This window comes from Notechis scutatus, chromosome 9 (assembly GCF_049901735.1).
Source record: "Notechis scutatus isolate UNSWTSFEM ecotype Mainland chromosome 9, rNotScu1.2, whole genome shotgun sequence".
In the NCBI taxonomy this organism is placed as follows: Eukaryota; Metazoa; Chordata; class Lepidosauria; order Squamata; family Elapidae; genus Notechis; species Notechis scutatus.
The window spans coordinates 417,720-432,491 of NC_142017.1; the positions used below are offsets into that span (position 1 = coordinate 417,720).

General features: G+C 47.6%; 1 protein-coding gene across 1 annotated transcript in view; it reads right to left on the reverse strand.

The window, feature by feature from the left end:
• Nucleotides 1-3,684: 3,684 nt before the first annotated feature.
• NFAT5 (nuclear factor of activated T cells 5) overlaps nucleotides 3,685-14,772 on the reverse strand; it is a 31,099-nt gene continuing 20,011 nt past the window's right edge. Inside the window, 13 exon segments of the mRNA XM_026684807.2 lie at nucleotides 3,685-3,811; nucleotides 5,064-5,307; nucleotides 5,563-5,877; nucleotides 5,880-6,105; nucleotides 6,108-8,012; nucleotides 8,566-8,711; nucleotides 9,246-9,323; nucleotides 9,629-9,761; nucleotides 10,805-10,857; nucleotides 10,997-11,131; nucleotides 11,581-11,753; nucleotides 13,384-13,574; nucleotides 14,535-14,727. Of these exon segments, the coding sequence (XP_026540592.2) occupies nucleotides 5,072-5,307; nucleotides 5,563-5,877; nucleotides 5,880-6,105; nucleotides 6,108-8,012; nucleotides 8,566-8,711; nucleotides 9,246-9,323; nucleotides 9,629-9,761; nucleotides 10,805-10,857; nucleotides 10,997-11,131; nucleotides 11,581-11,753; nucleotides 13,384-13,574; nucleotides 14,535-14,727 (3,784 nt within the window). The 3' untranslated portion in view covers nucleotides 3,685-3,811; nucleotides 5,064-5,071.

The following is a 14,772-nucleotide window of genomic DNA, read 5'->3' on the forward strand; positions in this document are numbered from 1 at the left end:
GGGAATTTTTAAATAAAATGTTGTATTATTGGTATATGACACCAGAAAAGTTATCAAAAAAATATAAAAGTATTTCAAAGTAGTGTTAAAAATGTTAAAAACATGAGAGGATATTTTATCATGCATGATGGACTTTGTGAGAAAGCCATTAAAACGTTGGATACAAATTCACACAATGATGCAAAGAATCTTAAAAGATTACTATTTCAAAGAAACTGTAACTCTCTTTATTCAGTCTTATGCAAAGTGAATTCGGAAAAATTCACGGCAGACTGATCTTATAGATGGTAACTGCAGCAAGATTATCATAAGCACAACTATGCAATGGAAGGTTAATGAAATCCCCACAGTGGAGGAATGGATTGTGAAAATGTCAGGATCTGCAGAAATGGCAAAACTGACATATAATATTTAGTTGCAGGAAAAAAAAAAATTTTTTTTTGAATGACTGAAAACCTCATGAACTTTTTGCTGAAAAAAGAAATGAAACTACGGCTTATGGGTTTGAAGATTAAGCCAGGCTTGGACTAAATAAGGGACTGAGGGATTATACATTTCATTATATATATCTAAGGAGGGATTATTAAATCAACTGTCTGTTGAAAATTAAATTCTTTTCTTTTTTCCATTTCTTGTACTTTCTTTTTTCTTTCAATTTGCCTTTTATTCTATAGGTAATCCTCAACTTATGACCACAACTGAGACCAGAGTTTCCATTGCTAAGAATGGCCATTGCTAAGTGAATGACACCCGATTTTGCCCCCTTTGCTGCCCTGGTTGCCAGGCCAACCGCACAGTCCTCAACTGAATCGGTGGTCTTTCCCCACCGGCTCTGCTTGTCAGATGATGGCTGGGAGGGTCGCAAACGGCCGTCCCTTGACCCCGGGACACTGCAACTGGCAGCTGTCCACAAGGGCTGGGGTTTTGATCACGTGACCATGGGGAGACGGTGACAGTGAAGTGGGAGGATCAGTGGAAACCCCCTTTTTTCAGTACCCTTGTAACTTTGGTCACAAAAGGAAAGGATGCAAGTCAAGGACTACCTGTATGGGGAAATTCTTTCTATAAACTTCAATAAAGGGGATGTCCTGTATTTTAAAAGACTACACTTTCTTTGGAACTTTAATCTTCTTCCTGGGGCTTGTAACCATAAAGCCTTACTTAATTCTACCAATGAATCCCCCGATCCCTGCTTTAGCTAGGGAGTTGGACATCAAAGGCAGGGACCATCTCCTTCCTCCCCCCAATAGCCTTCTCGTTCTTCAGTGTCCCTCACATTCCTTGTGCCGGTGCCCTGAAAAAAGTGCAGCCTTTGGGCAGGAAGGCAGCCAGGTGAAGGGCCTGCCAAGGGAAGCTCTGCTTACTCCGTTCCCTTTGCCCACGGAAAGCAGGAGCAAAGATGAAGGACCAGCCTCTGCCAGCTATTGAGCAGCCCCTTTGCTCCAAAAAGATACATTTGATAACCAAATCACATCTTCAAAATGTTGCACATTTAAATATTGACCTAAACTGGACCAAGGAAAAGTAAAAACCGACCAAGAAAGTATCAATTTCACCATTTTGCACAAGCAGCAGATGCCGAAGTTACAAGAAGTGGCAAGGAGGATCAGCAGCTCCCTGGGCAGAACCTCGGTTCAGGGAAGGATTGGTCCCGGGTGTCTCAGCATTGGCCCCAAGCAGCTCACCAGGCTGCCCCTGCTCATACCCCCACCCCCACCCCCGGCACCCTTCAGACAGGACAAGGAGCTGACCTCAGACTGTGACCCCCCCCACCCCCCACCCAAAAAAAGGCAAACTGGCTTGGGGACTTTGGGGCTCTCCTTACCACCTCCCCAAAATTCCCTCAGCATGTGTGCATCTCTTTCTCAGCATCAGAATTGGGTTCAAGGAATTGATAGGATTTACAAAAGAGGGAAAGCAGAAGGTATTAGTGTTATAAATTAAAAAGCCCGCAAAAATGTTAGACATTAACAGAGAATAAAAGCGGAATCAAATCCCAGCTTTTAAGAAGTCACCCTGAGGGACTCCCCTGCGAAGTCCCCCCGCAGCAGGAGCTCCGTCCCTCAGGCATGAAGCTGCCTTCGTGGAAGGGCCAGAGACAAAGAAGAAACGCCTGCCACAAAAAGTACAGAAACACTCCATGAAGATTTAACAAACCTGTCCCTTTTCCCCCATAACCAGACACCAGGTGGTGGGAGAAGAGACTATAAGCTCACACACATGCCACAAAAATCTGTGGCAAGAAGAACATATTTGTGTGAACATATGTGTTTTCTTTAATATATATTTAATATATATATATATATATATATATATATATATATATATATATATATATATATATATATATATATGCGCCAATGTACTCATCTAGTACAAATAGCAAAGTAGTTTATCATTTACTAAGTACAAAATAGAGCTTTCCAAAAAATGAAACACACATTAGATATAAACCATTCAAAACTTGAACGACTGAAAACTGTATTCAAAATTAAATGACCTTGAGTTAGGTCTCTTTCTGAAAAGTTCCCTTCATATTGGCCAAAGAGCCTGTACTCCTGAAAACGTCGTAACCCCAAACTCCTTGGGACAGAACACACGGACCACTAACTGAAGAAGAGACGGACTGGCACAGCATGAGTAAGAAGCTAAGCACCCCCCCGCCAGGGGCGCACGAGGGAGACAAGGGACACCCTTCCCAACACAGAAGACAAGCAGCCGAGACGTCCCCCCAGCAGCCCTGGAGCTCCGCAAGAGCTGCCCAGGGACCCTCTGGAGTGGCAGAGGCTGCACGCAGGGGTGGATGCGCAAGAGATGCGGGGGCGGCTGCAGGAGGTGAACCCCAGGAGAGTCTGCTAGGACCGCGCTGGTCTTCTATCCAACGCCTGTGGCAGGAGCCAAGCTGCTCCCGTGCCTTGGAGTTCAAAGGGGAGCTTAGAGAAGGCCCCGTGTCCCCAACAATAGCAATGGTGTCAAAAGCAACCTAAACTCTACTCTTCCTTCCCTAAATCTTGCTGTGCATTCATCACAAAACGTTTTTTTCTGGTTTTCTGGTCCTCCGAAATATTAATTCTGTACATGGCAGAATATTTAAATAGGAGGGTGGGAAACTCCAGTGAGAAGCTTTAAGAAGAGCCAGCCACCGTTTGATCACAGCAGACTCCCAAAAGAGCCCGGTTCCCTCGAGCAGCAACTGGTTCTTCTGAGAAGGGGGAAGAGCGGAGCACTTGCGCCCAGCTCTCAGCAAGCCACAGCCCTGATCCGAGGCTGTCCTCTCCACAAGGCCCCCCTGGCGCCCCTCAAACCTCTCCCACCACTCGGATGGGACACCAGCTGCTGCTTCTGAGCCCAATCCAGGTGTGCTCATTCATCACCCGACACGTGCAGCATCGAGCCATGATCCTGGGTGGGATTCACAGCGTACACAGAAGACTTCTGCCAGGCAGCTCGAGCCACTTTTTCCAATGGAAACCATTCCCATACGTAGCCACAAATCATGGGAAGCCATCAAATGATTGAGGACACAGGAAATGCGCCCGAAGAATCGTAAAAACCAGAAAAAGAACGGGAGAGGGAGAGAGCGAGCCCAGCGTTCTTGCCTTTTGCTGACAGGTGACAGCCACACTCCGCATCCCCCACAGAACTGGGGATGGGGATAACAGTCCAGCCCACGCCTGGCTAACCCAAAACCTGGCTTTGCCCCCCACTTCAGCAGAACTTCCAGGGTGGTGTTGCTTTAGGCCATCTTTCAACAGGGAAGAGTTAACTCCAGAATCACCAGAGCTAATGCAGTCTGTCCAGTGCACGATTTCTGAATGAAAGGAAGAAAACAAAAAGACATTTATAAACAAGACAAAGACCCTCCCTCCCTCCCTCCCTCCCTCCCGTTCAGCAGCCTTCAGCAACGGGGTTTTCTCCATGGAAAGATATTCAGTGAAAGGCTGTCATCAGATTAAAAGTGGGTACAACCCTCTCAAGGGCTCATGTTGAAGCCCCTCCATTCTTCTCTAGGCTGACTGCTTTCACAGGCTCCTGTCTGGAAGTCCAGGAGGAGGTAAACGGGACTAGCCACCAGCAGCCTCCCAAGAGCTGCTTCTACCTGCTCTGGCTCTGGTGCCAGCTGGGCAGGTCCTGCTACCCTGGGATGAGGGAGATAGTAGCCGGTGATTCAATCTGGGATTCTTGGGAGACTGTAGAGCAAAGCTGTGAGGTCGGCTACCTATAGATTAGAGTCGTGATCCTCCTGGCTAAGCAGTCTAGATTGATTGATTGATTTGTAAAATGTCTTAGCCGCCCATCTTACCACAAGGCAACTCTGGGCGGCTTACAATAGGAACAGATAAAACTATATAAAACTTAATGATATAAATACAATACTATAAAAATAATAACCTAGCTGTAAGATGGAGAGGTATGAGGAAGAGGTGGGAGCTCTCGCTTAACCTATTCACCCCCCCCCTCAACATTGAAGACCCCCTTTGGAACCCCATGCCAAAAGTCAGGAGGGTTGGTGCCAAGCTCATCTTGGCGGGCAAGACGTTCCAAAGGGCAGGCTCTTCTCCTGGACCCCAATAGCCAGAATACCTGGCCGGTGGGCCCAGCGCATGCCTCCTCTGCCGGCACAGGTGGGGCGGCCAAGCCCACTGGGATGAGACGGTCCTTCCAGTAGCCTAAATTCAAGCAGCAATCATGGCTTCTCTGTGGCTTTGAAAGTGGCAGCAATGTGCCCCTCCTGAAGAAGCATTTTGGGGGAAAGGCTGCAAGGGCTGCAAAGGACAGGGGGGAGGAACTGAATCAACGACCAAAGAGGACACAGTTTATCGGGATCCCTTTCACCCTGGATTGGAGCCTAATTCAAAGATGGAATAGGCATTTGCAGCCAGCCCCCTCCCCCCCCCGCCCCCGATTCAAGAATTAGGCCGGTGCTCAAACAGCTTGCAAGATGGACGCTAATCCCATCTCCTGTCCAGGCAAACAATGGTTGCGCAGAGAATGCTACAAGCTCTCCAATTTCATTAACCAAAGGAAAAACTTCTGCAGCTCAAGAAAAGGTCCTGGCTTACCTCACTTGTTAGAAGGAGCCAGCCATGGTATTGTTCCCCTGATTTTGTAGGGATACAAGCAAGTCATCAATCTTCTTTATATTCTGATCGGTGGTCAGCGCAGAAGAAATCTGAGGACTCTCTGACATTTGCTGGGACAGGAGAGCCGTGACGGACGGCTGTGCCTCATTCTGTGCTTGGCTGAGGGTCATCATCTGCTCTGATACGGAACCTGGTCCAGATGTTAACAGCTGCCCACAACCTGCTGAAGAAACAACACATCCAGATCAAGACTGATGACCAACATGGTCTTCCAAGCATCACCCAGAGCCAAGTGCAAACTTGCTGAGCAGGGAGAACTAAGCAGAATCATGAATTTGAATGCCAGTTTCAACCCAAGTAGTTACAACGCCCATAAAACCCCACAGCAGTTTGATCTGAATTTGGTATGTGAAACAGAAGACCAACATTTAGAGCAGACCAGCAAGGAAAACCTGGTGCTCTCTACACTCAGACTTACTGTCTTGGATGCCAAAGAGGAACATCCCAGAGGTCTGTGGGGATGAGGTGGAGGAGTTCTGCAGCTGGTTGATGGAGCTTCCAGCAGATACACTGTGGAACAAAGAGGCTGCCTGCTGCTGCTGCTGCTGCTGGGGGGGCGACGGAGAGTCCTGGATATTTGGCAGGTTGCTCTGTGGGGAGTACAGGGGGGGTTGCTGCAACTCCTGCTGGCTCATGTTACTCTGCAAGGCAGACATGGAAGCCGATGATATGAAGAGGGTGACTGGCTGCTCCTGAGGGCTGGGGGATCCCTGGACCAGCTGGATCTGGGGGAGCCATGGAATAAGCTTGGGGGTGGCTGTGGTGGCTCAGCTTGAGTGGAGCCTGAACTCTGGCTCTGGAACTGCATGGGCTGCTGCTCTTGGCTCCTCTGGGGGTGGAAGAGAGGCTGGCTCTGCTGCTGCTCCTGGCTGGTCATCGTGCTGGGACTGGAGCTGAACAGCAGCGTTGGCTTCTGAGAGGCCACAGACCCCAAGGCGTTCTGACTGCTGAACTGCATATTTGCTGCTGCTGCTGCTGCTGCTGCTGCTGCTGCTGCTGCTGCTGTTCTTGGGTGGAGGCACTATTTTGAAGAGCCACAAGTGAATGCTGAGCTTGGAAAATGCCCCCCTGTTGGTTGGGAGGCACCCCAGAGGGAGGGAGGGGGCCCAGAGTTACTTGGGCCTGGAAGAGGCCCTGATGTGTCGACTGGTGCTGCTCCTGGGTGAGCAGAGGGCCTTGGAGGTGGGGCTGCTGGAAGGAGGGTTGCTGTTCAGTCCTGGCCGGGCCTTGCAAGGGAGAAAGAGAGCTCTGGGTAGCGAAGAAGGGCATCTGCTCCTCCTGCACAACGGAGGAGCCCAAAGCATTCTGGGAGAGAAACAGGCTGCCCGCCTGCTGGTCCGGAACAACTCCTAGGCTGCCCTGGGAGTGAAACATGGGCTGCTGCTGCTGCAGCTGCTCAGAAGAAGCGGCTGAATTCTGGCTGTGGAACAGAGAACTGGGGGCCTCCTGAGAGATGCTCTGGGTGTCCCCAATGGGGCTCTGAGAGTGGAACAGCTGAGGCTGGGAGTGGGCAGCCGGGGGCAAGAAAGGGCCCGCCTGGAGAGAGAGCATCTCCCCACTCTGCTGGAAGAGTCCCTGCTGCTGGGCTGCGGTGCCTTGGACGGCAGCTATCATGTCCTCCGAGGAAGGGAAGAGAGCAACCTGGGCCTGGCTGTCCCCACCGTGTTGCATTTGGACCATCGCCTGAAAGACAGTGCTCTGCATCTGCTTGGCTTGTCCTGAAGCTTCTTTGCTGTCCACAGAGCCCGAAGCAGGGAACATGGCAGGGCTGCCGGTGGGCACCTGCTCCTGCTGCTGCTGCTGCTGTTGCTGCTGCTGCTGCCCTGTAGCACCCGTATCGTTGCTTGAGACACTGCTGGGAGAGAACAGCTCACACTGCATTTGCATGTCTTCACTTGCCGACAGCCCACCTATCAAATGGGAAGCTGGCGGGTACACTGGGGACTGCTGGATGCTTCCATTTCCTGAGGAGGAGGAGGAGGAGGAGGAGGAGGAGGAGGAGGAAGAGGAGGCGAACAAGTCGGAGGGCATGTGGCTGGGGGCCTGGCAAAGGCCTTGCTGCATGTCAATCACCATGGCAGCAGACGTCTCCATCGCTTGTGCCTGCTGCTGTCCAGCCATCGAAGTCTCCGGCTGTGGGCACAGGGTCTCGGTTCGGCTGGGGAGAAGGTCTTCTGCCCTTGAGTGAATGGAGTCCGAGGAAGAAAACATGCCCTGGTTGACGCCATTCTGGATCTGGCTCACCTGCTGGAAAAGGTCTACATTGAGCTGCTCTTGGACCTCCTCACTCCCCTCGGAGCCTGAAAAGAGGACAGAGGACAGCTGCTGCTGAGCTTCCAGGACTTGCTGGACCAGGTCCATGTTTCTGTTGCTGCTGCCGCCGCCGCCGGGGCTGGACTGAAAACTCCCTGCCTGCAGCTGCTGGATTGTGCTCTGAAGCTGGCTCACCCCGCCGGCCGAGGAGAACATGCTTGAGGAGATCTGCTGCTGCAGGGCCTGGCTGGACTCCTGAAGGCAAGGGGGCTGCTGGGGGGTGTCCGTTAGCTGGGACAAAGCCATGGCTGTGTTGTCTGACTGCAAAGCCTCTCTGGAGGACGGCTCCCTCAAGGAGAACTGGGAGGCCTGCTGCAGGAGGGTGTCGCTGTTCTGCAGCTGGCTGGGAGCAGAGGCGGCTGGGAAGCTGCCAGGCTGCACCAGGTCTGGAACCTGAAGGGAAGGCCTGGCCTCAGGAGGATACTTGGGTGGCAGGGGCTGCTTTTCACTCTCTGGAGCTAAATGAGAAGCAGGAGGGGAGAAAGTGCCATTCCCCAAGAGGCTGGATACGGTGGTCTCCAGAGTGGTCTGAGATGGCCCAATGGCGCTGGTTGTCTGAAGGGAAACAGGCACACACAGCAGTAAGATTTAGAATTTTCACTTTTCTCTGCCTGACCATAATTCAGGAAGGAAAAATAAACTATCTTGAATTCTACATTATATACTTTCCACTGAAAATTTTACCAATTTTTAGAAATTCATTCCTTACACCATTAATTTGCATTGTTATGAAGAAGGAGGGTATGTATTATAGATTATAATAATGTATTAAAACTACAGTCAGAAGACATAAAGCTTCCCCCCGCCCGGTGATTTTGCTAGAATGCCAACAGTTCTTCTGGTAGGCAAAACTGTGTAATAGTTTTTTCTGAGTTTTTCTATGCACTTCAGTTTTAAAAGGATGGTATATTATTTACAAGCAAGGGAAAAAACTATTTTCATTTCAGTTAAACTCCGTCAGTCTATTGGAAAAAGTGAAAGAAACATTTGTAGTCCTACCAAAGCTGTCACATTAGATGTCAAACAAATGTCCTGAATAAAATCCTGATAATTTTCTTCTTCTCTTTAAAAGACATATGCCCAGAATCAGTTTTGAACTGCTGCTTACATTAAAGGCAGGAAGAGACCTTTTCTCGGCCACAAGTTCCATTGGCGCAGCCTCTTCATTCTTAACGATACTGTTTGGCCCGAGAGGAGGTACCAAGGCACTGGGGAGAAGATTGACTTGGTCCAGCTTGCAGCCACTGGAGTTCGCTGCAGGAGACAAAGAGCAGAATTCACTCCCTAAGTCAGCCCCAGGAGGATGACACTCAAAATTACAGCATCTAATAGAGAGAAGAGAACCTGATAACCTTTCCTGGCAAGTCCTGGCTGTGCACTCTGCAGTAAGAGACACCTCTGAGGGCCAAGGTCGACCCAAATGGCTGCTACACAAACACCCAGGGCATCCCGAGGACTGACACAGCACAAACACCTTAGCCTGCTTGATAAACCACATCATCTCTGGCGTACTAAAGCTTGCTTGTTTATTACATTTATATCTCACCACAGTGAAAATCATTCTCAGAGTTAAGCATATTAGAGGTTTGCAAGACTTTGTAGTGAATTTTTGGAAGTTTGCCGGGAAACAGACCAAAGGAGAAATAATACATTAACAGAAAACATCTGTAGCCCTAAAATTCCCAAATAAGCCACTCAATTGTGATGGCCATTTTTCAATGTGATGTCCTCAGCAGTTTTACGAAGTCTTCAGCTAAGGTGATAAGACAGGCTGCGGCTGAGAATTACCTTTGGCTGCATCAACAAAAGAGCAGGGCTGGGTTGGGCTGGATATTTCCTGCTTCACATTCACATTCAGAGTCTGAGCTGCTGATGAAGAAACAAAATGTTCAGGAGAGATGTAAGCAAGGAAATTATGTCAAGCTTCCCACTTTCTCAGATCAGCAATAAGCACAAGTTACACATTTCAAGAACCAAAGGCCAATGATTGAAACATTCAGCATAGCTCCCTGAAATCTGTGGTAGTTGCACTAAGTCCCTTTCTCAAACTGCAAGAGCTGCCTAGGATTTCCTAAGGCCAATGATTCGTGTTCCCTAAGAAGTTCCCTAGCCAAGCAATGCAAACTTCAACCAAGACCCCACACCGTGCAAATATTGTGCTTTTTACATACGTGTATCTGGAGTGTATGTAAATTGTTGTATGTCATGTGATCTCCCAGCATTGGTCATGACAAAAATCCCAACAGAAACAGGTGTAGTTATTTGCTGGTCATGATAAGGTGGCACCTTCACAATTAGATGATTCTGAAAGGGAAAAAAAAAAGTATCAATGGCCTCCAGTCTGTGATATTTGACGTAAGAAAGTCTAGAGGTTTATCAATAAGGGCCAGCTGTTCCTGTTCCTAGCTCTGCTTCATTTCAGAAATCTGGCTTACAAACAAAAACTTGCTAGAATTTATCAAAGGGGGGAAACGGGGGGAAAGGTGGAGGACTAAAACAAACTCTGCTACCTCTACTGAGCTCTTAAAGGCAAGTAAGTGTACATTGGCACTTAATCACACAAACTCTGAACATGAAGAACTCTGACTTTCCAAGCTGAGCAAAACTTCCACCAAAGAGTCCCAATCCTAACAACCATGAAGGAGGAGGAATGGTGGCTCCCTGTCCAAGACCTGCCCTGTTCTTTGGACTCAGAAAACTACCAGTTTGCGAACAGCTATTTCTGTGAGGACATCAGAGCCCAATCCCTCTCTTCCACCAAAGAAGAGGATTTCATTTAGGTATGACTTGAGGTTCAGACATATAGCTTTATAGTTGTGTTGTTCCCTAGAGGAGCGGTCGCCAACCGGTGGGCCGCGGAAAAATTTTGGTGGGCCGCAGAACAAATGGCCCCCGAAAGCAATTAATCTGGGCCGCGCAGTTCTCTCGCCTCCCGGCTCTTCAAGGGACCCCCGTCAGGTCCCTGAGGTGCACGCGCCAACCAGCTCCCACACACGGTGGTGGCAACAACAATCCCCACCCCGAGCCCACTGTTAGCTCTCCCCATTAGTTCTCTAGCTTTGAATTGCTCCCACCTCTCTTCCCGCCCCCCCCCGTGCCCATACTTTTTCCTCCAATTCTGTTTGCCTTAAAGATCTGAACTCAGATTATTGCTCTCACCATAGTCTTAATTTACATTCAGCCGTGAAGCTTCCACAGATTTCAGAAAATGTATCCGAAAATGCATGTGCATGCCTATCTGAACCTCACTTTCAAATGTATCATAAAATGGGATCATTTGAATAGTAATGCCTACAATAATATTCTCAAGATCAAATGGATAATTACATCCCTGAGGAAGCAAGTACCTGATGAAACAGCTCCATGTCAATTTCTGCCTCGGCTTTCCAGGAGCTTTCATCTGTTTGAAAGCAAGGTAGGGAAGTTGTTATCCAAAGGCACCAGTCAGCTGTCGAGGGAGTCACAGCTCTCAAGGTGGCCGTCCCAGTCCCCCTGCAGCTTCCTTTGCCCAACCTCGGCAAATACACCTTGCTACCCACCAGAGATGTTCTCTTGGAAGATCACTTTGGTTCCCTTCAGAAAATTCTTCCCAATCAAAAAGACCTCCTCTTCTCCTTTAACTGAACAGCTATGCAGGCTTTTCTTGAGGATCTCCGGCACACCTGCAGGTTGAGCTACGCCAAGAAAAAAAGGCGATTTAACTGAAAATATCCACACACAATCAGCTATAACCCCAAGGCATCTAACAGCCTATATGTGGAAAGGACAAATGCTGTGAAAAGCTTAAGCAAGTCAGATCCAAAAAGTAAGACCCCTTTTCCTTTTGCAGGGGAAAGTACAGCAGTTTCCTCCCCTGGGAACTCATGGCCAGCCATCGCCATTCTCGGAATGGCACACACTTATGAGCTGAGGTCCTAATGTAATATCCAAATTCTTTCTGTCCATGTTTTATTCTTCATGTCACTAAAATAGATTATTTTATGCAGATTCTCCTAAGTTCTGTTTCTGTAAATATTAAAAATGGTTTATGGTTTATGTTTTAGTAAAGTTTAATCCTCTGTAGATAAGCAGGATAGCTCAACTAATAGGGGGCCTTTTGGTCATTAGGGGCTTTGCCACTTACTGCACAGAATGGGCGAGGACGGAGTCTGCAGCGTTAGAACAGATCCATCTTTCCGAGGGATGCTGACACGGAAAACCAGTCTGGCTCGGGTGCTTTTTTTCTTAGAACCAGCAATGCCTATTCGGGCTTCGACGTCTGCATTCCTCAACTTCAGAATTCCAACACAGTCCACCCTAGCAACATAGGATTAATTTTTGCATTATTTTAGGCCTGCCAGTGCATAGGAAGTGGCAAGCTTTTTAAGAGATGCAGTGACAACAGAAGCAACCACCAAATCATCACATTTCAATGCCCTGTAGCTGTGGTGGTAAGAGCGCTGAGCTGTCCAGAGGATCAAGCATTCAACTTCACTTTGGAAAACAGGATACTCTGTTACATGGACCTTCACTAGATATTGTTGGGTAATTCCTTTTCCCACCAATAAAAGGTGACAATAGAACAGATGCTTTAGGACGGCGATCCCCAACCTTTTGGGCAGCAGGGACCAGTTCCATGTAGAGTTTTTTTTATGCGGACCGGAAGGGGTGTGGTTTTGCATGCTGCCTGCATCTCATGGATGCTCCAACTCAGTAAGTTTTTAAGAAGAGATTGGACAAGGACTGATTTGAAATGGTATAGCGTTTCCTGCTTGAGCAGGGGGTTGGACTAGAAGACCTCCAAGGTCCCTTCCAACTCTCTTATTCTGTATTCTGTTTCCATCCAGAATCTAAGAGCCTCTCTCCCATCTTTTCAAGCAACACTTAATCCTCTGTCTGCAGATATATTTAAACATAGAAATAGACAATATTCCAAAACAAAGAAACAGAAATGGCATTACTGATTCACTTCAGGGTACAGATCTGATTTTACTGGGGGGAATTATGTCAACTGGCTGAATGTTCATCAATGGGCCAACCAATCACCATTATGAAACTATTTGCTTCTCCCTCTTGTGAGAACGAACAATTTATACATACTGTAAATACACTGCAGCATTGGAAAACAGGCTTTCCTCAAACAAGTTTTACATTCCCCAAATGAAGGAGAATTTAGGACCCAGTTAAATCCATCATTCCAGGGAAAACAAAGCATTTATTTCACTCAGTGTAAGATGTCAAACGGGACCAACTTACAAAGAGAGACTTGTAGTATTCCAGGTGACAGACACTATGCATGGGAGTGTGGAGCTCACTGAGGGACTTCCAAAGAGCGGCTTTTCTCAGAGCCAGCACTAAGCCTGCCTCTCCCCTTCTCTGTTGTGTTCAGAGAGGCCCTGAGTGAAGGGCTTGTGTGGAAAAGCAGAGACACACTCTCCTGTGAAGTTCAAGCAGTTTCAGAAGAGATCATGGGAAGGCATTTTTTTGTCAAGAGCACAAAATATAATACAAACAGATTACCCAAAGTGTGTGTGTGTCTCTGTGTGTGTATGTGTGTGTAATAATCAGAAGAGTTGTTCACTTTTGCTGATAAAGAAGTGGAAAGCTGTCAGTCATAACCGGAACACCAAGGAAGCTGCTACAGGTTGATGACCAGAGACCATAAGCTTTCCTTCCGGTTCACATCACAGCCTGAGAGGGGAGAGAAAGCCTCCCAAAGAACCTCCATACTTCCCTTTACTACAAATAAATGTAGTTTTAGCCAAAAATGGGTCTAACGCCACCCAGAGTCCTACTGTTTGTGTTGGGAAGGGGGGCTTGTAAACCTTATTAGTACATAAATAAGAATCCCAATGTCAGATTTCCTCTCGTGAAGACATTCTTAGCCCTGAAAGTGTTCCCAGAGACGAGCGGGGCAGGATGGAAATCTGCCGAGAGTAACACTCACGCCAGGGTCATGCTGTTACTTGGGTCCAGGCTCACTTCGATGACAGTTGTGCCCTCGATGTCCACCTCTTTGCAGGGCGTGGTGTTCCGGCCTGTGACCCTGCAGGCTTGATAGAATCCATGGGGCTTCACCCGGCCAGAGTCATTACCCACAAATATCTGTAACGTCACTGGATCGTTGTGACCTTCCACCTGGAATCACAAACCAAGAGTTAATGGACCACATGAAGCACTATTAATCCGCCAACAATGCACACGCCAACTTTGAATAGCAAACACTGACTGGTACTAACAGTCTTCCTCTACTGAGTAAAACAGATGAATTCTTTGGATTTTAAACATTTTGATATTTTTAGGTATATTCTATCAATCCCTCAAGTTGATTTTATTGTATTCATATTTTGAGCATATATATATAAATGTTCTTTCTGAAAAGGAAGCATTTTCAAAAGTCTGTTTTGGACAGGGTTGACTTTTTATATATTATACTCTTGTAGAAAAATGTTTATGATGAAATCAGAAACCATTTCAGAATTTAATGCTATTCTTTAGAAACTGTATATATCCAGGGGACATTAGTGTGCAGTTAAATGAAACACATTTTCATTTTTCAGAGATAAAACTACTAGATAACTAATGTGTTTAAGTGTTTACTTTTCAGTCAATTACTCCAGGGTTCCAGTGCACTTTCTGCTCTATTGTTTATGCAAAGTCAATGAATATTTTGAACCAATTTATATACACAAAACAAGGGTCATCACATTTTTTTCATCCATATTTGCAATATTCTCTAGGAGACTGAAGCGAAACACCAGTGACAGCACCCTCTTTCATTCAGGGGAGGCCGCAGCACAGATGGTGCTCTGTGCATTTATTTAAACATGAAGAGCCAAGAGTAGCCCCTGCTCTATATTTACACTCCTTCCATCCAGCTAGAAAGGCTTCCCTGTCTTAAACCAAAAAAACATCCAGTCCTTTGCCGGGAACAACAACATAAGCACAAACCTGAGGATTGGAGGGGCTGTTCTAGTGACAACCTTCATCCTGAGAAACCTGACTAGCCCACTGTCAGAAACTCCAGTAAGGTCAGGGAGAAGGGAGGCTCTCAGGCCTTCCAGCCACTCCCTCCCTCCCTCCCCGCTTCTGGCATACCTTGACCGTGGGGAATCCCTGCTGGGTTCTGTCTTTCACGGAGCCTCGGCTGCCCTCGGTGAGGTAGCGAGCTCTGTGTTGAGTCTCCGGCTGTACCAGGATCTTCAGCTCTTTGCCTTCACTTTTACTCAGGTACTGACCACACAACATAGGGCTCTTCTTCCCTCCAGTCGCCTTGGGGACTTCTGGGGTTCTGAGATATTAAAGCAGATTAGTAAACAGGTTACCAAAGGCTAAT